The following is a 27445-nucleotide window of genomic DNA, read 5'->3' as shown; positions in this document are numbered from 1 at the left end:
ACTAGCTTAATGAGTTATGGACAAAAATAAGGTTACTACAGTTTTTAATGAGTAAGGGTTAAAAGATTTGAGAATGAGTAACCAGTTTATAAGTTTTAATGAGTATGGCTCAACATTTTTTTTTGGGTATGAGCAGTAGGGCCAAAATATTTAATGGGTAAAGCCAAAATTTGTATTGAATAAGGCCAAAAATATTTGTAAGTAGGGCCAAAAGAATTGTGGATTGGGACCAATTTTTATTTTTTCTAGCATACATAGGTAAGGACCAAATATTTAAAAACTAAAATTTGACCTTAATTTTGAGGGGAGGTGGGGCATGGCCTATACCGGCTCCCCTCATTCCATCACTGATTGCAACCTCAATGATACATCAACAAGTATATTAACTAAATTAAAAGATCGAAGAAACTTCGCTAATAAAATGGTAGAGTGAAAGAGGTAAGTTTTAATTTACCCTACTTTTTGTATAATGACTTTTTTTTTATATTTTTTTTGGGTGGACTCGTCGTGGATCGTCACAATAAATAGTAAAGTATTCAACTTGTTTCTCCTCTTTCGGAAGTGGATGGTTTTAATACATTAAAAAAGTAAACCCCATTTGATGTGGAGGGGCATAGTTCTGAATGAGGGGAGACTTTAACCAATGAGCGTGATCCCATGGGACAAGTTTTTTGGAAAAAGTCCTCACTTAGATTTTGTGTTTGGTAGGTGATAATGACAGTGGCAATTAACATTGGGGTAAGCACATTATGGGAAAATGTTAAGGTCACAACACAAATCTAATTTATGGTAAATTTTTCTTCCGCGTGTCATCTAAAAAAAAAAATTGAGAGAGATGATTTTGGGATTCTGAAATTTGGAAAAAAAAACAATTTATTTGGTTTAAAATTTAAATTTTTTTTACACGTAAGAGAGAAGTTGACCATAAGTTAAATTTATATTGTGTCCGTATCAAACTTCCACATTTTAACCTTTGATCACAGACAATAATAACTAATAACATGTGCAAACGTGCTCACGTGGACCTCAAATTAACAATTCTCACTCACCTGACTAATCCACCTGGTGCCAACCTCAATCCACCCCAAACAATTACTTGTTTAATATTAGTTTTAACAAATCCATCTTTCTTCTATTTTAATATATCCGCCGGTAGTGATTTAAGTGAATAACCCACCTCTCACTGCCCACTTATCTATGCACAAATTGCCACACCTCCCATTAAAATAATCCATACCTTCGATCACATCCCATGTTGATTTTATGCCTGTTATTTTTATTATTTATCCCAACAATTGGACCCCTTTCTAGTATCATAATGTCAACTTGTCCAACTTGTCCATAAGAATAAGTGAATAACTCCAAACGCTTGATGGAGATTGATTGCAATTAACTCTCTGAATTGGGCAACTCTATAGATTAGGAAAGAGCTTAGCTGTCCAAATTTCAATTCCGCAAAAGTAAAACTATTGGAGATAAGTGAGTCTCATAGCTCATCGTTCTAGCCTCTATGAATTACCCAAATTGCTCAAATCGAATTCAGATTTCCAAACACTTATTTATAATAATAAATTAATAAAATATAAGATTAGCTAATTGTATTATTTGTGGAACATTATAAATTTCAAGTAATATAATAAGAATTATTAAAAAAAATTTCAAGTCTTTTTAAATATGATGTCACCTTATAACATTACTAATAAACTCCAAAGGCGGAGTTGTTATGACATAATTGCGGCCATATAAGTCCCTAATTGTGTGATGCTGAAGTTTAATTTGGGTTTGGGTTTGAGTTTACTGTGGGTTGACCAAAAGAGACTGGTCAACCTCCGAGCTGAGTCGACTCGCCCTCTCCCTTGCTTTTGATTCCCTTCTTTTACTGCCAAAAAAAAAAAAAAAAAAAAAAACAGGCAGGCCTGAGGCATAGCATAGAGAGAGAGAGCTAGCTTCATAAGATTAGTGTGAGAGCAAGAAGTACGTTGCGAGCACACGTCGTTTTGGAGCGGAATGGTATGAATCCAAAAGGCTCCGCCAATTCCCAATCGAGCTCGTTGATTATCGTTCTGAGCTACCGAGTAAGCTCTCTGCATTCTATCTTGCTCTTCAACTTTCTAATTTCTGAATCCAAAGAAAGCTCTCTAATTCTCCCAGATTTTCCCTGAAATTTCTCTTTTTGGTTTTCTTCGATTTTTTTTTTTTTTTTTTTTCTCTGCAATCTGAAACAAAGAAAGAGATATTTTTGTTCTTTTTGTTTTGGTAAGAAAAATAGGAGTGATAGTAAAGATAAAATGGAGGAGTGGAGTTGATGCCGATATTTTCTAAATTTGGAGAAACATCTGTTTGCGTATTCTGAAATTTCTAGTGTTGGTTTGAACATTGGAAATGGAAAAAGATGCGTTTGCTTTTCTTCTGGATTTCTATTTTCTCGGGAAAGTTGTGGCTGCAAGAGAAAGCGGTACGACGCCGTTTTACTGACTAAAAAATTTGTCGATGGGAAATCTTTTTTGGTTTTTTGTTTTGCTTCGTTTGTGGTTGGAGTCTGGTACTACAGGAAAGGGGACCAAGACTTTTCCCAAACCAACAAAACCCTAGGCGACTGGGACCAGCACCTACCTAATACTGAGCTTTCATTAATTTTGACAGTTTGCATCAAAGACTGTGCGGTCTCTTCTTGCCCAAAAGCTAGTTTACCTATTTGTCTTCGATGCATTTTTTTTTTTTTTAGTTTTTCAATTTAATGCAATATAGGAAGCATGATAGGATTGATATCATATTTTTGTTATTGGAGCTTGATCAAAGCAGTGTTCAATTCTGCATTTGGTTGCTATATAATTGAGTTTGTTGATAGGTATTTGGTGCGTTTGATTAGGTGGGTGAAGTTGGTGGCATCAATGTGTTACATAAGAAAGGTGGAGAATTGTGGGTTTAGTTGCGGGTATCTGTTGGGTTTGTCTGCTCTTTTAAGGTTTCTAACATTTTGTTGATGGGTTGTTGTGTGTCTTATTTCATGACTGCCTTGTGAGTTAAAACTTCCAGAGGGCATTGAATGTGAATTATTGGAGGTCTAGGCTCTTTGTTTGTTTGAATGCGAATTTACTAAAGGTGAAGGTTTGCTAAGCACGGCTTCCCAGTGTTTGTAAAAAGCTACGCATTTCATATAAATTATTGGAGAGAGAGAGAGAGAGAGAGAGAGAAGGGCTGTGTTGCATGAGGGTGAGTAACCGTAGAAATTTAAAGGAATTTGACCATAGGAAGGTGAGTTACTGTAAGTGTTGCAGGGAATCGGGGAACGCTTACCGTCTTTACTGGGGGAAAAGGTGATTTTATTTTTTGAATGGTGGGCTCTTTGGAGTACCTGACTCAGAAGTCATGGCTAGGATCTCTAGAACACGAAAGATAGCAGATAACGTGTGGACTTAGCTAATAGGATAGGGCAGGCGAGGCAAACTGAGATCTGCTAGTTTATCTTCGTCATGGTGAAAGAGATGGGAATTCTTTTTGGAATATATCTTGAGCTGTGTACGTAGGGAGGGAACAAGACAAGCACTTTGACATTGTTTTCTGAAAGGGAAATCGGATTTGCTTCCTGTGATATAACCACCATCCGAAGCACAAAAGAGAGGCCTAGTCCTTTCATTATGTGAGTTTTGAAGGTAATGCATGCTCAGATGTTCTTGATAGATATGAGCTAGCTTTTGATTTGGCTTATTCTGCTGCCGCTTCGTTTTAGTGTCTCCTAACAGTGTACTCTTCCTACCGCGTCTGTGAATATAAGGTGCTTTGGTTTGTTTCCATAGAATCTGAACAAACTCAAATTTAACCCCGAGTAATGCTTGCAGGGTGCAGTGACCAGTTGCTTATGCATCTTTTGGAGACGGGTGTGTGATACAAATTTATGAGCTCCCTGTTGCTAATGGAGTGGAATGAGAAATCCGCCTCACAGTGGGAGTGGGAGAACCTATTCATGTTCAATACAAAAGCAACTGAAAATTCTAAATTGCAACCAACAGAATGGGGTATGGAAGGAGATCAAGGAATTAATTCTGTTTCTTTTTATGCATCCGGGAGTGGTAGAGGTAGTGGTGGGTCTGACCCTGAGCTGGGATATACTTCTCTATCAAAAAGCTCAAAATCAGCTTCTGTAAATTCATCAATAGGTGAAAGTAAGGCATCCAAACTCACTTTCGAGGCATTTGGAGGTTTTCCAAATGGTTTAAACAGTAAGAAAGAGTTGGCCAAGGTTGAACCAAATGAAACTTCTCCAACACTTGAGCCTTCATCTGGTTCTGGTGAGCCATTGCTCAGTCTAAAGCTTGGTAAGCAGATGTACTTTGAAGATGCTTGTGTAGGAGGCAATACAGAGTCCTCAAGTTTATCTATGATTCCCATGTCATCCAACACCGCAGCTAAGAAATTTAAGTCCAGTTATCAGGGTACACACCCACCACACTGCCAAGTTGAAGACTGTAACCTTGACCTCTCATCAGCAAAAGATTACCATCGCAAACACAGAGTTTGTGAAAGTCATTCCAAATCCCCAAAGGTCATTGTAGGTGGTCGGGAACGTCGGTTTTGTCAGCAATGTAGCAGGTAAAAGTTTCTTATAAAATGGTAGTTACATTGGAACATAGTAAAATCCAGCAAATATTTGAGAGACTGTTATTTTATTGTCTTCTCATAGTCACTCTTGATCTGTTGTTATTTTGAAAAATAATAACTTCTCATGTTTCATGATTAATATATCAATCAATCAAAATTGGTTTAAAGTCTTAGCTCATCTGAATAAGTTTGGTACTAGTAACCATATTATTTGCTATGCTGAAGGTTCCATGGTCTGTCCGAGTTTGATGAAAAGAAGCGAAGCTGTCGCAGGCGTCTTTCTGATCATAACGCTAGGCGGCGCAAGCCACAGCCAGAAGCAGTCCGGTTAAATTCAGCAAGGCTGCCTTCATCACTTTATGGTACTAGATTTAAACTTGGTATCTAACTATTTTTTTTTTTTCTTTTCTTTTCCTAGTATAGAGTTACCTGGATTGGTTTCTCATATAAACATGCTGTTACACACATTGGTATTAATTTTAATACCCCATCCACTTTCTTGAATCAATAAATTATGCATTAAGGTGATTTCTGTAACAATTTGTGATATAATCATCTCAACTCAAATGTCTTTTACTAAATATAAGGTTCTACTATCTTATAAAATATTCTACTATAAAACTCAGTCTCACCTAGTTAGGAGCTTATGTGGGATTTAGTACTCATAAGCACCTTTATAATCTACTCACTCAATGTGGGATTAAATTTCTAAGATGTCACAATCTCCCCCACTCAAATCCCCTATGTCCTTGCCATAGCCCATGTCATGTAGTGCCTAAGCGCCATATGGTGCTATTAGGTTGTTTTGATACCATTTGTAATGATTTAAAAAAAACGCTAGTCAAATTTGCTGTATCACTCCAATAAGACTAGTCAAATTACAATTAGAGCTCTTTAGAATCACATATAAAACCAGTCTTACCCAATAAGGAACTAATGTGGGATTTAGCACTCATGAACACCTTTATAATTCACACACCCAATGTGGGATTAACTTTATGGAGTGTCACAATAACAACTTGTGAATTTGTGGCAATGTGGTGCCTTTTGGATATGTCATATATGTAATGATGAAATGGCAAGGGTGTCGCAAAAATTGCTGGATTTATATGGAGCTGGGGAATAAAGAGCTTAATTTATGGAGTTCCTCTAAAGTCAAATAATGTTGTCTTTCCCTTTTTTCTAATAGCTTGGATATTTAAAATTTCTTAATTTAGAAACTGCAAATGCAAATTCACAATTTACTTAGAGCAATCTTATCCTTAACAAACTCACCCAATAATAGCACAATGACATTTTGGCATCCTCCATACTTCATCTCAACATGGAATGCAGAATCTGGTCGGAAGAACAGTGGAACCATTGAAATAGTTCTTCTCTGATATTATGATAAGTTTTTTTCCTCCCCTTGCGCTTTTAATGAATTTGCTATACGGGGGAGGGGATTTTGGTTACGATTGGAAAAGTATTGCAGTTGTGGTCCTTAAAAGAAGGGCAGTCATTAGTAAGGTCTTCTCTTGTAATAAGACTTGTATAGTGGCAGTCAAGAAAGGCTTGTATGCTTTAAAGGGGCACTGGTGGAACAGATCTGTGTTTAATGTTGTTTAAGTGTAGGATACACCTGTAATCTCAATTTAGAGGGAGTAAGTTAGACTAAAGGTAGAAAACCGTAGGTATATATGTTGTAATGCTGCGAACAGAAGGTGAGGTAAATGGAGAGCTAGGAATTCTTTAGGGCACCTGCTGTACTCAAGCTGTGAAGTGAGTAGTTGATGCCTGGTAGGCTGGTGTTGACCTTTTAGTTCTTAACTAGTTAAACATATTGTTCCTCTGTTTTAGAAGATTCTTGGTAGTCAATCACTTTGATTGTCATTGTTTTCTTTAATCTGTGTTCATCGTCTTTGTTCTATCATTTAATTCAAGTAAGATCTATGTTTATGCATTCTTAACAGCCAGTTAATAGCAGAATTGCTATTCTGTTGTATGAGTTACATTATGATAAATGCCATGCACAATAAGGTCTATTATTAATACAACCACTTATGATAACGCAGTTAGCTTTATTATTGAACCAAAACCCATCCATTGAGTTTGTCATAATTTGTGACTTTCTCTACAGATGGGAAACAACAGATGAGCCTTGTCTTTGACAGAGTGCCACTTGTTTACTCAAGGGCTGCTGCTAATTTGACTTGGGAGGACATATGCAGCGGTAAGTTTACCCAATCAAAAGAGCATCCTCTGAAGCCTGTGAAAGCAAGAGACACCGATATGCCATTGCATTTGCCCAGCAATGAAATGCCAAGTGTCATCACGACACTCTGTCATGATTCCACTATGCTCTTGCCATCCAAGGGCACCATATCTGAGGTTCTCAACCCAGGTTTGTTTTTTGCTTCCTCTCAGAGAACTTAGCCTTACAAAATATTCGTTCAATTTTAGATTAACTTGTGAAATGGTTTTGGATTTTCAGAACTGAACCAATGGCTTAGTTGTCATATAGACTTGAGATTGCTCACTTGATTAGACAACTAACTATCATGCATGCTTCAATGGCCATTAGGAAAAAAATGCAACATGATTAGATAGCCTTCAGTATCTTGTTTTTAGCATAAATGAGATTGTTGGAAACGCATCCAGATCTAGGCATTATGGAACTTTGTCTTGATAAGCATTTGAAAAGCAAGAAGCATAATTCCTCAAATCTAGCAGAGCACAATGGAGATTGGAAGAGTTCTTACTGTTCTAATCTCCATTGTGCCTGCTAGATTTGATTAATCATTTTGGTAAGACTCGAGGGAAGAAATTTGATAAATACATGGTAGGTGGTTTTGTTCAAGAAAGTAATCTTCAAATTTGTGACTGACAAGAAAGGCTAGCCTTAGCCATCTTAAAGAAAACCGTACAATAAACTGATGGCATATTTTCTCAATTCTGGTGTATTATGAAAATAATTTACATACGAGGAAGTGCTGAATATTGTAAAGTATCCAGTGGCAAAAACATAGAGCTTCTGGTTGTTAAGGAGTTGTCTAAAATAATTTAGACATAATTAAAGGAGTATGCTGGCACCTCTGAGAAGAGTGACCCCGAAAGACTTTGGTATTGTTGAGAAACTCTAGATAATTCTTTAGAAAAGATTTGGAGCATATAAGCTAACTGAAACAAAGGTCCCAAAATTGTTGCAGAGACTAATGTTGCCTTTTTCCAATGGATGGAGACAGGAATTCTTGTGTTAAACCTTTCATGTTTGTCTAAAGGTGTGCACCTAAAATGGTAGGCGGCTACATTTTGCAGGTTTACAAGAACCCATGACCTCCACCGAGCTGGATGCAACACAGGTTTTTGGACGTGCTCTCTCTCTTCTGTCAACCGATTCTTGGGGTTCACGTGAGTCAAAACCAGCTCCGCACCCACACGCCAACCATACAAGTCATTCTAGTATGCCGCAGCCTGTGATGACCGAGGGCTTGCCACATGCTTCATCAGAACAATGGCGGACCTTACAGCAGTCCACTGATTCCCGGTCTCATATCTTTAGTTCAACCAATAATGGCAGCAGCCATTTTCAAGAATTTCAGCTGTTCAAAGCGCCATACGAGTTTGGCTTTTGATCCAACCAATTGGATTGACAAACACAATACCCATCCAACTGTTTCTAGACTAATTACCTCACATATATTCAGGTGAGTTCTCTTTTGGTTTTTCTTTAGTTTACAGTGCCTCTATCAGATGTTTGGTTATTCCTAATAGGTTAACGAGTGTGTATATGCATGCTTGCAGACAGGCCTATGTGACTCATCTGGAAGTTAATTCCATGGCTAAAAGTTAGTTCCCTTTCTTTTTCTGCTTTTTTAGACGCATATCCGAAGTTCTCTTAACAGGAATTCCAAATATGTATGGGAACATTGCACGACTTAACATTTAGCTCTGTGCTAAAAATATCTTTCTTGTGTCTAGAAACACTGCAAGTAGAGGGCCATTAGTTTATACAAACACTCTTAACCCGTTTACTTCAAGGAAATTTCAAAGTAGGGAAGGAACCCTATTGCTTGTAAAATTTGAAGTACTTTCTGTGTTATCAGCGGACCCAACATTACAAGGCTCCGTATGTTTAAACTGTTGTTTTCTAGCTTTTGTTTTTGCTTCTAAAAACAACAGTTTTCACTTTTATATTACATCAAAATACTTTTTCAAACAAAAAAACGCACTCTAAAACACATTACTCACAAACTGACATGCATGTTTGTTGTAGAGGAATCAGGAGGAAATAAGCCTCATTCTCGAAAGCAACTTTATAGAGCAATGTTTTACATAGAGAAGCAAAAAGAAAAGAAATTTTTGGGATCTCTTTCTCTGAGACAGGGAAACCAATCTTGTCATATAATACAAGCATTCCTCTTCCGGAAACTTTAAATTTTTATTTCCATTCTTTCACATTTGCTCAAATCCGAAAAATCTTAATCACAGCAAGCACAACACACGAAAGCTTTGGCTTAAATATACAAATAAGATATACAAGTAAGCATTTCAAGGGCGGAACTTGCAAATAGGCTTTAGCTCCTCTGCCGGTTTGTCACCACCAGCAAGGCCACTGTCCACCCATGCTGAGTAACCCCCTCCCATATTCGTCACACGTGCATAGCCCTGCCACCACCAATAGACCATATTTTTATCCTTTAATATTGACTTGGCAGTTTCAACCAACACTTGGATGTTAGTTCTTGTTTTAAAAAAAAAAAAAAAAAGTCTAACCATTACCAAAAGAGGCCATTTTGGCTTTCAAAGTAAGGGTTAACCATTTATGGAACAAGTTGAAGGTATTAGTTACACAACCATAATGTTTGTTAAAAATTTTGTTTTAACTCAAAACACAAGATACCCAAAATTGTTTGCACCTTTATCTTACATCATGATAATTTTTCAAACAAAAAACGTCTCTCAAAACACATTAACAAATATATATATATATATATATATATATATATATATATATATGCCCCAAAAACTTTTGAAATAAACTTACTGCATTAAGAAGATCAACACAAGCACGAAGTGATCTGCCTCCGCTATTGCAACCCTTCAAAATGTTGAGAAAAACAATAATAATAATAGCAAACTTTCTTTTATTTCTAATCATCAGCAGGTGGTACGATTAGGTGTTGTACTTGCATATGCAGTTTTGGTTTAGGTTCCCAACCTCAGCCATGACTTTTATTGTGTATCTTCTTCTACTTTTCCCTAATATCTATCTTTAGTATTCTAAAAAAGGTTTCCAAAGAACCAAAACTATACACCATATAGTTTTACGACATGCCATATACAAAATATCAATATATTATCGTACGACATGCCACCCCTTGGAAAATAATGGAAAATGTGAGTAATAGGTTTACCACGACTAAGTGATCCTCCTTCTTGCAAATGGCAGCTACTTGTGTGAGAAAGTCATGGTTTTTCACTCTTCCTGTTTAAACCAAGAAATATAAGAAATATTAACGTATGAGAGACATTTGGTGAAGTTTCGAACACTCATTTTTGTCTTTCAGCTCGACCGCATTAGAAGTCAAAAAAACTTCCAACCATTGAGCCGATAGGTCAGATTAAGTCGGGTTTAAGGTGTCATAATGGAAACAAAGGTGCGTGGTTATGTCCACTTTCATATATAAAATTGGACATTGTGGATAATATTATAAGCAAGAAATTTGCTATTACCTTCTTGGGTGATGAACATGTAAGGAACATTTAAAGCGTTATTGATGTGGCTCTTGTTGAACTCCTCTGCCGACCTATTAAACATAAATTCATGTATTTTACCACATTATTATGTATCATAAAATCCCAACAGAATGATAAAAACTAATATTTAAGATCGCACCTCACATCTACATAACGGTAACCTAAGCCAATAAGATCTTTAGTAGTATGCACATCGACGGTATTAACATCTCCAAGTCTACAACGAGCAACAAGAGAAGTCTTAACACAAATCACAACCAAAGAAATAACAAGTATTGATGATAGTGATAGTCTTACCCCTTGGTGGCCGTGGCATCCATGAATGCTTTTGGTAAGAAATGGCAAAAAGCTTTTTCGACACTATGAAGGCCTTAGGATTCCAGGCGAACACATTGCAAAATACGAGTACGGGTTATATATAAAGGTGATCCATGCTTGCTTGCTTGTTCATTTCCGTTGACTTTGATTATTATTTATAGATTATATTTACAAACAATTTTTAAAAAAAAGTTTGCTTTTATTAGAAAAATAAATAAATAAAGCTTGTTCTTTACAAGTCGGAGATTTTAGAAATGAAAAATAGTTGTCCCCTGATATTTTATAATGCAAGTCCTATCTCTCTCTCTCTCTCTCTCATTGACTACAGTTTATAACCTATATCTATTCGAGTTATGTAAGCGGTGATTAGTAATTCAATAAAACAATTTTGGTGAATTAACTAATGATAATGAACCTACAAAACTCACATCGAATTGTAATGAAATAAAATAATTGTATATAAATATTTACTTATTGTATAACTTAAACCATAAGAAATGAGAGAAAATTAAATTATCTATTAAAAATTCTGTAGCCATTTAAAATATAGTAAAAGGAATGATATATTTGCACGCATATATCTAAAGTAAGAGGGAAAATGTAGTTTACTTACAATGGTGCTGTAACGTGAGTTGTTTAAATGTTTTCCCAATCTTAAGTCTTCGTTTTGATTATATATTATTAATAGATTCGTGCTTATGGATGCACCGCGTAAATGTATTGGTGCCTTTGTATTATATATTATAAATATATTTTTTGTCGATTTAAAAATGAAACTAAAGTAAACCAAAAAGACAATAGGGCATTAAACCTACACATGTTTGCGGTCAGGCGCTACGTGCAGATGGAACATTGGACGTTGACCAGGATTTTCTTCGACGCTGGACTTTATTCTATTCTGTTTTTCGAATTCAGTTGACTGCTAGATGCAGTAACTAACAACGTTTAAACGGTTTAATGATAGGTCGGCACGGGCATTATGCCCTTCGCTTTTTTTGCGCTTTTTATAATTATTGCCCTCACTTGGATAAAAAGATTAAAAAAAATAGAGTAACTTAGGTTGGGTATGGTCACCCAACCCAGAATGGCCACGTGGCTGGGCAACCAAACGTTGCTTTATTTTTTATTTTTAACTGATAAAATTGCATTTTTATGTTGTTTTTATTATATATTTGAACGAAAAGAAAATGGTAACAAAGGTCTCAATTTACAAATATTCAAAGAACAGGACTTAATCTCTCCAATTGAAAACTGAAGTCTGTCAAAAAATGGAAAAGCACGAGAATTGTGACATAATTTCCTTATCACTTTTTCTCCGTCTCTACTTAGGCCCAATTATGTGTGATATTTATTTATTAGTCAACAACACATGACATCGACTCGATCACGAAACCACATTAGGCAAGGCAGGGTAACCAACCAAGTAGTTCCACTCCTCGCAAGTAAAATTTGCAACAAAGTCCTGCCAGAAATGTTCTACAGAAAGGAAATTATGCACTGGAAATCAAATTTTAATGAAACCTCTGGGTACAGTAATTTGACTTCGAACTTCAACCCGGAGGCCCGTAGAGTTCAAAAAGAATGTGATGAATAACCCAGCCAAGACATTTCACATTTCAAATCGTCAACTATTGTGGCGAGAGAAGGGGAATAGGATCCTTTCCATTTTCATTTGAAATTGAGTATCAATTTAATGTAAAATGAAGGATAATATTGTCTTAACATTAAAGTTGAAGGGCAAAATTTACAATATTATTCCTCTTTTTACACTAAATAGATATTCTCCATTTCAAATGGAGAGGATCTCTCCGAGAGAAGGGGGTGGTAAAAGCCAATGAAGATATGAAGCCCTAACCTTGTAAGATAAGAAAACACAAGGACCCATGCAGCCTGATGTGTCATATACTCATATTCATGTTAAATGTTAATGTAACTTGCCTGAAAAATGTGGCTAAATACACTGCAAATTTTTCAATGGAAGTAACAGCATGTGTTACTCTCAACGACCCAGAAATGAGTCTAATGCCAAATACCAACAACCCTACCAATTCTTTTGTGATCATGAAACAAGAACACGTGAGACTGTAACACGTGTACCCATCAGAAAAGTGACTGACAAATGAGTAAGACACGTTTTCTAGTCCCCCAAATTTAACATGATCTTTAGAACTTAGGAACGTCATAGGCTTCTAAACATAAGCATCTGTTAAACAAAGATACTTCAACGGCACAGACACAATTTAGAATGAAATGAAAACTAGAAAACGCAGCCTGCAGTAAGCTTATGCCCCTGATAACTTATCTAGCATACCCACTGGGATAGATGAGCTGATTGCAAAGTACGAAATCCTAGCTACAGAAACCAGAACCAACCTGTAAATCCTCGCCAGATTAAGCTGGCTGACACATAATGCATCAGAACAATATAGAGACCTCAAATACCATTGCAGTTAATACAACAACTTGACACAGATCATTAGAAGGTAGAGTAACTCGACAACCGCGGCAACATGAGGACGACAAGACTGACTTTCAGACACCCACATTGAGCAAGGCTGGACGACAACTCTGGACCTTCTCAACCCTCAAACATGTCCTAGTACTCACTGGAACAGTAGACAATTGCAAATTAACGGATGCAATGAAGAAATATAAAAGAAAATAAAAATAACTACAATTTAAAAAAAAAAAAAAAAAAAAACACAAGAAAATGGTTTCTTTTTTGGGGTTGGGGTTGGTGAGAGAGGGGGGGGGGGGGGGGGGGGGGGGGATGGTGGGGGGGTTGATAAGAGGTAACCCTTGCAAGTGACCCACAAAAAATGCAAAATTGAATATTTATCACATTTGTTGTGTGTACAGAAATTCTTATTAAACTTGGTGACAATTTCAAGCAACAAATGGAGATACAGAGAAAATGTCACATCACAAACCTGGTTATCTTCATCTGGCGTTGGTGAAGGTGACTTATTTGACTCAGCCGGTTTGTCAGCCCCACAGTTCTGTCTGTTGCACTTGGTTCTGAATGGATAGTTTATGTTATTACATTTCTCACACTTCCAGCTTCCCTCGGGCATCTTTTGTTCTGAAAGGCAACAGAAAAATGAGTGTCAGAGTTGCAAGATGAATCCAGAAATATTACAGATCTAAAAGAAGGTAAAGGCATTTAATAGGCAAAGATGCATCTTATCAACTTACTAGAATTCTTTTCAGATTTGGCAGCCTGCATAAGCAAGAGAACATTCTTTCAGATCAAACAAATTATATATATATATTCTAAAAGAGAGGTATATTCAGAAAAGATGTAAATTATGGTGTCAATTGCAAAGAAAGGCTTAAAATAAAGACCATCACATGGTGTGTGATAATGCAGCACGGACCTGGGATCCGGGCTTTGGTGTGTTGCACTTTCTCATGTTACAAACCGTTCTAAATGAAAAGTTGATATTTCCACACTTTGGACATGTCCAGTCATTATCACGTGTTGCATCTAGAGGATCATTTAGAAAGGGAAAGAAAAACAAAATTAGTTCACAAGGAAGCTCCAAGTGGAAAATGATTGACTAAGACATGCACCTTTTTTTTGAGATTTATCCTCTGGAAAAAATCCCGGCCTTGGCCCCTGCACAAATAAAAAGCTCATTAATTCTAACCTACATCTTGGTACACACAAAATTCAGCAAAATCTATATGCCCCATTAAAGATGAAACTACAGTGCAACCTATATGTGTCTATTACTTATGTTTCTACCAAAAGTGTGCAAGTGAATCACCAAAAGAGGGAGGGCTCTGAAAAGCCACCAGTTAAGAGGCGTGACAAAAGCATAACAGTACTTATTACAACACACATAATTAAACTGAATGCACATGCAAAAAAAAATCACTGCAGAGAATCTCAGATTCCAATAAACTATCATATATATAAAAAGCTAAGATAAAATGTTGCATGGTATCCCGAGTTCCTAGTCTTGATAATGGAGTAATCTCTGCAACATACCATTGCGCCAGGGCCCATGGGCATGCCCAGGCCATAACGATCCATCAAAGGGGGAATACCATAAATCCCACCTGGAAAAGGACAAGAAAGAAAAAAAATAAATCATTAAGAATAGATACAAGACGTAATCACAAAGAGAAAGACTCAAGGTATTCTTCATTTCCACCTCATTCCATCATGAGAAATGAAACCATCCAAATATGCCAAAAAAATATATGGCCCGAGTCGGTTCAAGGAAAAAAGGGGAAGTCACAGGATTTAGAAGAATTTGAAAAGTTGATTGAGCCACTAACACTAGCTTATACAAGAGGCTTCCCATAATTACACACACTACAGAAAATATGAATGGCAGTAATCCCAAATAAAATAAAAACTTGATGCACGCAAAGTAGTGGTAACATGGACCATGATGGAATCATAAACAATAATTTCATCTAGAACTTCAATTTATTTGTTCTTTGGAAAAGAGGGATTGTAAACTTCATAAGAGAACAAATTTGGCAGAAGATACCATTTCCCATCATAGATCCGCTTGAGTAAGGTGTTGGTCCAGACAAAGGTAGAGGTCTGTAAGGGCTGCCAGCAGAAAGGCGGCTGCCATAGTTGTAGTGGTACGCTGAACCCCCAGAATAAGGTACATCATAGGGATGAATAGATGATCCATTGAACAGAGAAGAACCATAGGGCGGCACACCCAGATACATTGAAGAGGGTGCAGCAGAACCTACATAAGGAGCTGAGGATGAGTAACCCTGTGGGGCTTGCACAGGCTTTGCAGCAGATTTCTGCAAAGAGAGACCATAAATTAAATCATTAGAATATATGACAATTGAAATGAATTGAAACAGCAAAGTGAGAAAGGTGAACCAAAATCAGCACGCAGAGAGTAAACCATTAAGTACTAGATATCAACCTAATCAACAAGATCATAATGAGCCTAAAAAAACAATACACTAAAATGAAGGCTATCGGCAGCTCGTGAAAGAAAGAGGCTACCTCCATCACAATCAAAAGAAAAGAAAAATTTACAAGTATTATACTTCAAACAAAATAAAGCAAAAAATAAAAATGAAAACTTCCAGAAAAAATTCACATATACAGTCCAAGAATCTATCTTGCCACTTGCCCAAATTCTTGCTTACTGAAAAGATTACATCTCTGTTAAAATCTTTGAAAGCTTGATGGAAAAGCAAGTTTTTTTTTTTTTTTGATAAGTACGGGAAAGTAAGTATTTGGAAATGATTTAAAATTAAAATTTGATATTAACCCAATTCGCAAACAAACACATGCAATCAAACATAATGATACAGCATTGATTAAAGTAATGTTAAACTAATGCACGTATCAGCAACCATGATATATAAAGGAAACAATCATACAAAATATGCATACAAACACATGGAACGCTCGAGTTTTTAAGTAATAAGTAAACCACACAACAAACAACAGTCTGATTTGTAGTAAAATCGTCTAGTAACCATTAATCCAATAGAAAATAGAGTAGCTTTAGTTTCTATCTTACTGAGTTATGATCAGCAGGCCTTGGTTGAGTGCAATTACGCATATTGCAAGTTGTCCTGAATGAAAAATTGACATTACCACAGCTAGGGCATGTCCAATCATCTTCTCTACGACTACCTACAAGCCACACGTTAATGGATGCAACCCAACATCAGCACCAAAAAGGAAAGAACTATCACCACCAAAGCTAAATAATTAATGTAAGTAAGCTATTCTCAGAAGAGAATGAGTAACATTAAAGCAATAACCATTTCAATGAGAAATATCACCAGACAAATGTAGTCCAGCTGCTATTAGAGTGTTAATGCATAATATGCTATGTATATCATACCTAGAGGCTGCAGAGTTATTGGATGGTAACTGAAACCTAATACTGGTCACTAGCTATGTATATCATGCCTATCATGCCTATCATGCCTATCTGATCTTCTTTTTTTCTTTTTTTTTTTGTGTGCGTGCCATGTCCGTACTTTATGTCAATTGTCAGATGTACCAGACTTTTTTTACCACTTGTGATTGGCGATTCTTAACATCCTAGAAACAAGCCATGTCACTGAAAATTTTCAACTTGAGCCAGGGACAATACTTAAATTATGGGCAAATGCAATTTCCTAAATTCAACCACCTAGTGAATGTATTGTGTGCAGACCAATATTCTTTATTTGGTATATAATTTACAAGCCCTAAACTCCAATTCATATGTAACCCATTAGATACATAAACTTAAATAAGATTCCTAGCAAAAGAAGTAGATTGCAACGGACATAAAATCATCCATGTTCATTGAATGGAAACATCATATGCATTAAGATTAACACCAAACTTGAAAAATACAACAACCACATAAAACAAAACCTACCATCAGTTCTAGCACGCTTGGATGCCGAAGAATTTCTGTTGTCAACCTGAAGCGCCAAAAAAGAAAGAAAAAAAGAACAGTTATTCGCTAGCTACAGAAATTCACTCGACTCAATGCTCCAAAACCCTGAAACTGTCTTTGGTTGCTCGGAACTGTGAACTTATAATTGAAATTAAAGGCTTCAATTCTAAAACCAAGCTAATAAATTCGAAACCATCTTTTAACACCATAACGAAGCCAGAAATTTCACACTCCCAATAAAATCTAATTATGCGCAACCAAACACGCCCTGAGACTACCACAACATCCAAACAAACCTATATTTATCCTCAAACACATTAAATTGATCAAAAAGGAAATCCATGAACTAAAATAGATTCAAATCGATAAAAATAAATAAATTAAAAACAATAGGTTCCATCTTCTTGTTGAGATGCTTATCCTCTAGGATTTGCTAGGGTTCGGAGTAGCAAAAAAGCACGAAACTAAAAGCCGAGAGAGGGAAAACGAAGAAGCAGATAAGATATAAATGAACGAATTGTATGAGAATCACCTGAGACATGGCGATTAAGAGTGAAAGAGAAACGCGAGACCTTGCTCTAGATTCGAACGCGAGAGAACGATGGTGGGCTAACAGGGACGAGCGTCACGAGCCTCGATAAGATGCCAAGGGTTTTCGAGCATTCGGTTGTTTGGGACCTTGGGTCTTGAGTTCGGTACACAACACGCACCGTTTTGTGTTTTTCACTTGGATGAAGATGAAGTAGGGCCGTGGATAAGGATTTCTCTTTTTTCTTTTTTCTTTTTTAACAAGTAAAAGGGAGAATGGGAAGGATTTCTCTACTTGCTCCTAAAATTGATGGGACTAAATCCACTAATTCTTAAGCAATTTCAGAATATTTTGCTAGGCTATAAGTTGAGCCGAAGTTATAATTTAATGTTTAAGTTTGATTAGTTTAATTTTCTTTCAAATCAGAGTTGAGCTTAATTTTATCATTGATCTATAATATATGTTTATTACAATAATCTAAATAATCTAGTATGAAGTCTATACAAGTATTTATTATAGTATGTATATATTCTTTATACATACACACATATTTATATTAAGTATTACAATTACAATGATTCCATTTCATTTCTTAAATACTTAAGATGTTCTTGTTAGAAAATTAAAAATAATATTATAAAAAAAAAAATGTTATGGGTATCAAATTTTTTAACAAGAAAAACTTACCAAACTAATGTGTAACTAATTTATTATAAATGAACAAAAAAATTAATTAAGATAAATATAACGAATACTAATGAAGAAATTATTTGTAAGAGAAAATGTCCAACAAACATAGCTCTTATTTGTTATTTTAAATTTGGATTTTGGTTCTAGTTTCTAGAGGTTTTTAGAATTGAAATGATAATAGGTCTTATAAGATTTTATTTTATGGTATTATGTACAAAATTAAAATTCAATAAAATAAAATCTTTATTGTGCCATCGATCCTAATAAAATGAGAGGATATGTAGAGAATATTTGTCTATGGGTCCACACACAAACCAACTTGAATGAAATTATTGTTTGCCAGTACGTTTCCACTGGTGCAGTTCATTTGTTTAGCAAGTGTATGCCACATGGACCGAGTTAGGTATGAAAACTAGTGGTGAAAAGGTGGGCACTTAATAACTGCCCGCTAACCTTCAAAACCGCTAATCACTAATCGCTTTATATATATATATATATATATATATATATATTACTTATTAAGTAACATTAGTGAATATATATTAATTGTATATAATTTATTTAATATAGAATAAAATTATATTGTTTGTATGTTATATAATGTAATATTAAGTTTTTAAAAATTGAGTTGTGCATGAAACTGACGTGTGGAGAGTGGGGTTTTCAATTTGCCTCTTGGCCTTGTCCCATACTCCCACACGGACAACTACAAGTGTTTTCAATTGCCTTTTGTTTGTCCCCATCGAAAAAAAAAAAAAAAAATGACCACTTCCACAGTCACTCATCTGTATAAAACACATGTCCTTCCCTAATCTTTTAAATATTGACTTATGCTGGGCGAACCAAGCTTAGAGTACTCGGCTTGCCTGGCAGGCGAGTTCAGCTAAACAAGAAGAATAACGAGCCGAGCAAAGCACAAATTTTTTTTTTTTCTTTGAAAAAACGGTTGACCGCTAACTGCTGATTAACCGCTAGGAGAGTAATGCTATAAGTCTTCTTAAAGTTCTCATATAATCATCTCAAATGTGATGTGACTTTTAAAATCACTCTTCAATTTGAGATGCGATCGATTTATTGACTTATGATCTATTGATAATTTTAAAAGCCACATCACATTTGAGATGACTCTAAGAAGACTTATAGCATTACTCCTAGTATCACCTTATGAAAAACCACATTAAGTTGGAAGTGAAACCAGTTTAGCATTATACGTACTATCAGCATTTTTCCTTTTCCTTTTTCAAAGAGTTCTTATTGGAGGGCTTTGTTTTCTACCGCTTCTAAGAAAGTGAAGAAAAAAAGCCCATTTCGCTCTTAACTAACAACTACTTGGTTGAAATAGTTCAATAAATTGCAACACTAGCGGTAGCACACCCAATGTCAGAGGCCCTCAATTTAGAAAAAGGTTGCTAATTACGGCATACATAGCAAATCAAGATAAATGTAAAAGCGAGTCACCCAAAACAACATGATGCAAAGACAAATCAAGTATTCTAAGTCCTGAAAGGTCGATTACAACAACGGAGAAAAAAGGAAGCTTGGCTACTCCGAGCTAGGTGAAACTTCTCAATCCTCATGTACTGCCCAACTCGAAGGTAGCGGCAGACGGAGACCCAACTGGGAAAGCAAAGAGAAAGAGGATGGTTATAGCCGTCGCGATCAGCCCAGCCGAGTTGGGCCCAAGCCCAGATCCAATATTGGAGTCCTTAGCTGTCTCCTGTGACGATGATGTTCCTGTCGATGGAGTGGGTGTTGCCGTTGAAGCATTTGTGAAGATGGCAGCGTCTGGGGAGCTAGGAGATAGTCCGAGCAGGCCTGTCCAAACAGAAAGGCACAATGCAAAGTTAGCATACAAAAAGAAAGAAAAATCTTACAAGCAAAGTTAACATTATATCTGGAAAGCAATAATATATACAAAGTATCTTTCTTTCTTCATTTTGCTTTAGTAAAGACTAAAGAGAAAGCAAGAGCAACAAAAGCTCAAAGTTAGGATTGGAACTTCTTTATCTTCTTAATTAGGCTTTTACACGAGGCCTAAAAGAAAATGAAGACAAAGAACTACTTATATAACTGAGCATAAAGTTATTGTCACTTTCCCATAAACCAAAAACACATACACACATAAGCAAGAAAAGCTAAGTAATTAAAGCAATTGTCAAGTCATTTTTGTTTCCTTGATCATTTAATAAAAACTGTTTTACTCCAAGCATTGATTAGGTTGCCATATATATGTTGTCAAGTTGATTCTGACGCACCTACAAGCTGAGATATGGTGGGGTAGATATTCTTTCTATGTGTGGAAATTTCAGTTCTCCTTTGCATTTGAGAGAAATGATAGCTAGAAAGATATCTTTTCCCTAGTGATTAACAAACAAAGTTGATTAATTAATTAACCATCGCCCAACAAGTTGTCAATAAATTAGGTAAAGTCATTATAGTGCACCACTAAACATTGAATGTCATCTCCCTAACCACCCAACGTTACTGTCCTCCATTGAATGAAAACAGGAGACAGTTTGTCCAATGTCTTAAGGTAGATTGGACTATTCCTTTTTGTTTTTTCTGGCTTTGACTTAGCTACAATGAAAAATCAATAAAATATCTTCTGTGCAAAAATAATATACATGTGGAAATTGCAAAATTGGAGGTTTGCCCAACAATGGGAGGTGAAATAATTCCGACAATTGTGACTGTGGAAGAGCCAAGTAAAATTGCTCTGCCACCAGCATGCACTGCTGGGACATATATAGTAAAGAGGGGTGCGAAATCCCTTACGGCTTTAGAAGAACTACCACATATAAATTAATATTCTAACAAAACTTGATACCCAAACTCTTGTGAGTGTGCGTGTGAGTTCTCACACTAAAAAAAAAAATTAAGTGAATAATTAATATGTATAAAAAAATTGAACCGAAACCCATTACTTTGAGTTTTTGAGTTTTTGAGTTAGAGGGGTGTCGAAACATGTATAATATTAATATGGTTTTGATAAGTCTAGCTAGCAGGTAATTCTCTCTTAAACACAATATATAGTTTAGCTTTTGCTTAAACTAGTGTCATGGTACTTCACATGTTTAGAGTTTGGCTCAAGCAAAGAGTGTACAGTATATATTAGGTGGCCGGCTCTTAGAATAAAGTTGCATTCGGTGAATTATAATTGATGCAACTCTAATATATACGCATGATTCTTTTGAATTTACATTTGTAAATGACTCGTGCGCAAGCATGATCAGTGAGGTGAATATGAAAGAAACTTGTAACTCATAAATGAGGGAGAGAGACTTATTGTGATTGCATGTTGATTGTGGAGCTCATAGGCTGTGTTCAGCAATAGAATGAAAAAAAGGGAGTTGTAGTAAATTTAATTGATATGAGAAAAAAAATAAGAATGTTTTGTAAAACAAATTAAAATTTTATTTTTGATATAAAAAGTAAGAGCGTTAAAATTAATTTTGAAAATAATTTTTTTAATTTTTGAATCCGGTCCGATCCGACCCTTTTCCAAACACAGAAACTGAATGGTTACTAGTACTACTATGTGAGTTCACAATATCCTAGCTGAACAAGTAATTAGTGTTAAATGGTGTTCTATCATTTAACTTTTTTCAATGACTTGACAGCATAATTCTCTCCCTAACACGGACCAGATCCACACCTATTTGCTTCAAGATATCAACGAGTTTATTGACAGACAGCTTAATTAATTAAATAGCAGCAAAAATCACTTGATCTGACACCGGCCAGCCGCTAGTAAGCCATTAATATTTTTCTATAACACTGGGATTTGACATGATGAACAATTAGTAACGCTTACCGGGGCAATTAGTAACGCTTGCGTTTTTCAGGCTGCATGCAGTAGGGAGCTGAAGCAGCCTTTCCTCCTTGAGACCAAAACTCTTGATCTGCTCGCTACCGTTGTGAGTCTGCTGGATAACGTAACACAAGCACACCGGATCATCGTCCCTTATTTCCTTCACCGAAGTGCAGCAATCCTTCGTGGGTGTATTCGCAATCCCCTTCGCGTAGTTCAGGCACGACACCACCTTAGTAAAATCTTTGCTACACTTATCTGCCAGGCCTGCTAGCGCTTCACCAGCTTCTGCAGCAAAACCGCAGAAGAGCAAGAAGAAGAAAAAGAAGAAGAGGGCGATGAGATGGGACGACTGGGCTTTCATTTTGCTTATCCTCTTGGGTCTCTTTGAACGCATGAACATCTCCAGCGGGGCTTTGCTATATAACAACGGGCGCAGAACGGTTGGAGATAGGTGGGTGGCTATTGATGGCAAGCAGCAGAGTGAAGCAGAGGTTTTAATTGCATCTGGGCCGACCCGTCTGCGCCGCTTCGCATTGGACGGTTCAGATATTTGTATAGCAGTCCCAGCAAAATTAGACAGGGTGGCACAGCCGAGGTCTAAATGGAAGCCCATTTGGGTTGTTGGGCTGCAATTAATTGTCCAATGGAACAAGCTGACGGTTGTAGAAGAGGACTATTGCCATAAATGAGGTTCAGCTTTACCCGAACACGTTTCGCACTAGGCGCGACGTGGCAGCTGTGATATGTGCATGTATCATTCAAAGCTCCGATTGATTTTACCGAGAAACGAATAGAAGTTCTTGTTGATGTGGGGCTTGTGATTTCAAAGCATGGACGGCTGCGATTAAACATACAGATAATTGAACGGAGATAAACGGATGAGAAAGTGACGTCCTCGATTAGTGTGGCCACTAGACATAGATTTGACGTTTGAGTAATCGACTTGAGTAAATATAATAAAACATCATTAATGCCATAAATTATATATTTTTATATCACCACTGTTTTATACGGTTGAGGAGATAGTGTTAATTTATTTTTAATTTTTTAAATAAAGACTAATTCAGGCTTATTTACGCTCTTACTTCAGCACAATGAAATAATTTCACATAAAAGTATAATTTTTAAAATTACACATAAAAATATATATTTAAATTCGACTTGACTCCTTCTGGTGTAGAAATCGATCCTACCCGATTCAATCCTATTTTAAATTTGTTAAAACTCCGCTCCACAAAAATCAATTAAATTCGCTTTTTATTTGAGTTTAGCTAGTTTAATTAAACAAGATGAGCTCAAGCTATATTTTATATTTTTTTTACCAAGCAAATTAAGATTAATTTTACACTATAAAATTATAGAATTTACATAAATTAATATATTATTCTACATTATTATTATTATTATTATTATTATTATTATAGCATAGATATGTTAATACTAATATCTATTAGGGCTAAATACTTTATTCAATCATATGGTTTAATTTCTTTATTTTTTGACCTTTAAGGTTTACTTTTTATCATAGGATATCCTTTTGGTTTGCCTAAAGACGAAGATGATCCATCTGTCAAAATTTCATCCAAAATTTGACAGACGCTACGTCAGCACTAATCACGGCTTAACACGTGTTCACACAATTAATTAATTAATTTTAAAAAAAATTAAAAACTTTAAAAAAATTATATTTAATTAAATTAAAAATAATAATAATAATAATTTGAGGGTGGCTTTGGCCATTTGAGGGTAGTCTTTGGCCATGGGGTGGTTCGGCCACCCCCAAATGAGTCAGACCGACCAATTTGAAGGTGGCCGAACCACCCCCATGGCCCTTGGTATATAATTTTTTAATTTTTTTTAATGTTTTTAATTTTTTTTTGAAAAAAAATATTTTATTTTTTAATTAATTATATAGACACATCTCAAACCGTGATTGGTGCTGATGGGGCATTCCATTAAATTTGGACGAAATTTTGATGAAGGGACCATTTTCGTCTTTAAGCAAACCAAAGAGACCTTTTATGATAAAAAGTAAATCATAGGGATCAAAAAATAATGAAGTTATAGGTCAATATTATTTTCTAAAAAAATAATAAAAAAAAAATTGATGAGCAATCCTTTACGTCACAAATATATATGACCTCACATGAGTTTAACAAATCAAGTTGAAATTATACAAGTATTGTTTACTAGCTTAAGAGAAATGTTAGGGATATTAAAATTTTTATAAAGAGAAGTAAACCAACATGATGTGGAACTTATTCATTTGTACTTGTATCATTTATTTTAATTAATTGTTTTAATCATTTACAATGAATAAGTTTCACATCATTTATCCAAATTTAAATCGTGTCGAGCGAATTTTTTTTTAACGAAAATCTGAGAATTTAATTGATTAAATATCACGAGCATAAAGCTCTTATAGCACAAAGTATGAAGCTCTGCAAAAATTATAGCCACATGCTATGAAGTTACAAAGTTATAGATACAAACAAAAATTCTTACAATCAGGTGCTATCTATGACATCAATCTTTCGCTAACCCATATATAATTATTACAATCATGTGCTATCTATAACTTCAATTTTTCGCTAACTCATGTACTAATACAGTTAAATAACATATTTACTCTTGTAACGACCTAGGGAAAAGCGCTAGCCACATCTGCGCTATCACCCCAAAAGGACTAGTCAATTTGGAGCTTCCTTAGAATTTATTATAAAGCTTATTTTTACCTAGTAACTAGACAATGTGAGACTTAACACCTATAATTATCTTTGTAAACTACCCACTCTATGTAAGCTTTTTCTTATATTCCTAATATGGGACTGATGTGTTACAACTTTGATCAGACTAAATTTAAGATACGGATAGCAGACTAAATCTAAGACATGGATAGCAAAAGTTATTTGAGTTGGACTCATTTAACATCATTGAATATACGAAAATGTGTGTGGGCATTGTTAAAATAAAATTAAAAAAAAAAAAAAAAAGTCCTATTGGACCTAAATTGGCCCATTTGTATGATTCTTATCTTTTATTTGCTTTGGGCCACTCCTCTGATCCATGATCCCATCTCAACAGGAAGATACGTGTCAGGGTCAACCCCTGCCCATGACATGATGACAACGCTCAGTTAGCCGCCAGCCCGCCAGTGACCTTAAGTGGCTTCTAGATATCGCAATTGACGGGTTGAAAAGGTGGACGACTTGGGATATTGTCATCTGAACGTCTAGCCCAAGTTATCAACTTCAGTACGAGTGGCTTTGGACTGTCGTTCTCATACTTGATGGGTTTTAGAAATCGGAAGTAAAGGATTGACGTTGAGCTAGTATTGGGCCCTTGGAAGACTTGTGAAACATCCCAAGACGTTATCAAAAATGGTATATTTAATATTTCTATTGTTTGATTTTCATATCAATATGCATATTAAGTATGATAATAATCATATTTTACAAGTGCTTGGTTTCATTTTCATAATCTTTTATATAACACAACAAACTTAACTAGTTAACTCAAGTAAGTGCGAGTAGGTTGTGACTTCCATTGGTTCTCATCTTTAATACTTGACCCAAACGGTTTAGCCTCACCTCACTGAATAAATAAATGCTTTAATTAGGCATAAATCTATTGTTCTTCATTTGATAAAACTGTTTTCCTATTTTCTTGTTTTCTCTTTTTAAATTAAAAATATTAATAAATAATTCCAATCATAAAATATTCAAAAATTATTTTTTATTTTTACGTCATATCATAATTAACAAATTGAGACAAATCAACCTCCATTTATGACTTTCTGGATTTATTTGGAATTTTATGTTGGAAAAAATCAAACTACAACCCGCTAGGAATTTGGGATACGAGACTCTAGACAGTCCACGTGGTATTTCAAGATAAGGAATTAGACATTGAAGACCCCCCAAAAGATTCCAAGTATCCGTCCCAACGTGAACTTGTCGGACATGATGACCTTTCGCACCGAAAACCAGTAAAAGAAGAAAAAATCAAAGCCCTTTGAAACGAACCTTTTCTCCTTTTCCATATTGAATATAAAAATAAAATTAAAAAAACACCCTTTGAAAGGTGTGCGCCAGTCCGAATTGCAAGGGTATATTTGTCTCATTCTATATTACAATTCTTTCCCGAAATGTCATTTTATTATTTTCTTCACCTCCCATACCAAAGTAACGGGAAAGCATGAAGAGTCGTCGTTCGTTACCGGAGAAGGCATTTCTCATTGGCGTGGCCCTGGCCGGTCTAATCGGCGGCATGCTACTCGTCTCCAGCTTCATCGGATACGGTCCAATTAGGGAGACTTCCCTACTTTGCTCACTCGCAGGCGGCGGCTCTAGAAGCTGTGCCGTGGCCAACTACTCGCCCACGCCGACCCAGCTCGAAGCCATCATCCACTACGCCACGTCACGGGTGGTACCACAGCAGTCGCTGGGTGAGATCACGGTCTCCTTCGAGATCCTCAAGTCACGCGCCCCCTGCAACTTCCTCGTCTTCGGGCTTGGCCACGACTCACTCATGTGGACCTCGCTCAACCCACATGGCACCACGCTATTCCTCGAGGAGGATCCCAAGTGGGTCCAAACCGTCCTCAAGGACGCGCCGTACCTCCGGGCCCACACGGTCCCATACCGGACGCAGCTCTCCCAGGCCGATGAGCTGCTATCCTCCTACCGGTCGGAGCCGCAGTGCTCGTCGTCGAATGGGGTCCTCCGTGGCAATACACAATGCGCGTTGGCCCTGGACAACTTGCCAGACGAGGTTTATGAGAAGGAGTGGGACCTGATCATGATCGACGCACCGCGTGGGTACTTCGCAGAGGCGCCAGGTCGGATGGGCGCTATATTCTCGGCGGCCGTGATGGCGAGGAACAGGAAGGGATCCGGTGCGACTCATGTGTTCCTCCACGATGTTGATCGGAAGGTGGAGAAGGTGTACGCGGAGGAGTTCCTGTGCAGGAAGAACCTGATCAAGGCCGTAGGGAGGCTTTGGCACTTTGAGATACCGTCTGTGGCTAACGTGAGCGATGGTGCTAGCAACGGTGCTAGCTTTTGCTAGAATGCATAGAGGGCTGCTTGAGGGGTGGGGGGAATTGGTGGTCACTGTTGTTACCGTCGTATTTGTTGTCTACTTTTGTAGGGACTATATATTATTTAATGAAATAGAATTAGCTACGGTATTTAATAAAAGGTTGCAGCATTGAGAGAATCTAAGTCTATTTTAAGTCAAATTTATGACTATAATTCATGAAATGGGGAGTGAAATTTTGAGTAATTAGTAATTTTAATATTCATGTTATTCTTAGAGCGACATAAAATGAATTTCTAAGTATGTCTACATATCTATTGG

The 27445-nt window shown here is 36.3% G+C and overlaps 5 protein-coding genes across 6 annotated transcripts; 2 read left to right on the top strand and 3 right to left on the bottom strand.

Moving 5' to 3' along the window:
• Nucleotides 1-1917: 1917 nt before the first annotated feature.
• Nucleotides 1918-8661, top strand: LOC132179293 (squamosa promoter-binding-like protein 2). Of its 2 annotated transcripts, XR_009439904.2 has the most exons (6): nt 1918-2075; nt 3840-4590; nt 4825-4961; nt 6719-6982; nt 7897-8285; nt 8383-8661. XR_009439904.2 is itself a non-coding variant. In XM_059591998.2 (5 exons), the coding sequence occupies exons 2-5, from the start codon at nt 3896-3898 to the stop codon at nt 8211-8213; spliced, it is 1413 nt and encodes a 470-aa protein (XP_059447981.1). In that variant the 5' UTR covers nt 1918-2075; nt 3840-3895; the 3' UTR covers nt 8214-8661. The 2 variants fall into 2 exon arrangements, 1 of the variants encoding a protein (XP_059447981.1); XM_059591998.2 differs by having other exon boundaries at nt 7897-8661.
• Nucleotides 8662-8968: 307 nt separating this feature from the next.
• LOC132179349 (Rhodanese/Cell cycle control phosphatase superfamily protein) lies at nt 8969-10685 on the bottom strand. The gene is made up of 6 exons (XM_059592052.2): nt 10636-10685; nt 10478-10555; nt 10315-10388; nt 9996-10066; nt 9626-9679; nt 8969-9246 (listed from the first exon to the last, which is right to left on the bottom strand). Exons 1-6 carry the CDS (start codon nt 10656-10658, stop codon nt 9130-9132), a joined length of 417 nt encoding a protein of 138 aa, XP_059448035.2. The 5' UTR covers nt 10659-10685; the 3' UTR covers nt 8969-9129.
• Nucleotides 10686-12736: 2051 nt separating this feature from the next.
• Nucleotides 12737-17770, bottom strand: LOC132179435 (Ran BP2/NZF zinc finger-like superfamily protein). Its single transcript, XM_059592163.2, has 10 exons — nt 17584-17770; nt 17031-17076; nt 16173-16288; nt 15162-15435; nt 14651-14721; nt 14230-14275; nt 14034-14143; nt 13852-13876; nt 13587-13738; nt 12737-13262 (listed from the first exon to the last, which is right to left on the bottom strand). The coding sequence occupies exons 1-10, from the start codon at nt 17590-17592 to the stop codon at nt 13260-13262; spliced, it is 852 nt and encodes a 283-aa protein (XP_059448146.1). The 5' UTR covers nt 17593-17770; the 3' UTR covers nt 12737-13259.
• Nucleotides 17771-19636: 1866 nt separating this feature from the next.
• On the bottom strand, nt 19637-22550 carry LTPG1 (glycosylphosphatidylinositol-anchored lipid protein transfer 1). Its single transcript, XM_059592208.2, has 2 exons — nt 22085-22550; nt 19637-20085 (listed from the first exon to the last, which is right to left on the bottom strand). Exons 1-2 carry the CDS (start codon nt 22482-22484, stop codon nt 19844-19846), a joined length of 642 nt encoding a protein of 213 aa, XP_059448191.2. The 5' UTR covers nt 22485-22550; the 3' UTR covers nt 19637-19843.
• A 3731-nt stretch (nt 22551-26281) lies between these two features.
• LOC132179474 (glucuronoxylan 4-O-methyltransferase-like protein (DUF579)) lies at nt 26282-27154 on the top strand. Its single transcript, XM_059592206.2, has one exon. The coding sequence runs from the start codon at nt 26282-26284 to the stop codon at nt 27152-27154; it is 873 nt and encodes a 290-aa protein (XP_059448189.1).
• The last annotated feature ends 291 nt before the right edge of the window (nt 27155-27445 follow it).

Source organism: Corylus avellana, chromosome 4 (assembly GCF_965113065.1).
Source record: "Corylus avellana chromosome 4, dhCorAvel1.hap1.2, whole genome shotgun sequence".
In the NCBI taxonomy this organism is placed as follows: Eukaryota; Viridiplantae; Streptophyta; class Magnoliopsida; order Fagales; family Betulaceae; genus Corylus; species Corylus avellana.
This window is presented reverse-complemented; position numbering and strand designations above follow the sequence as displayed.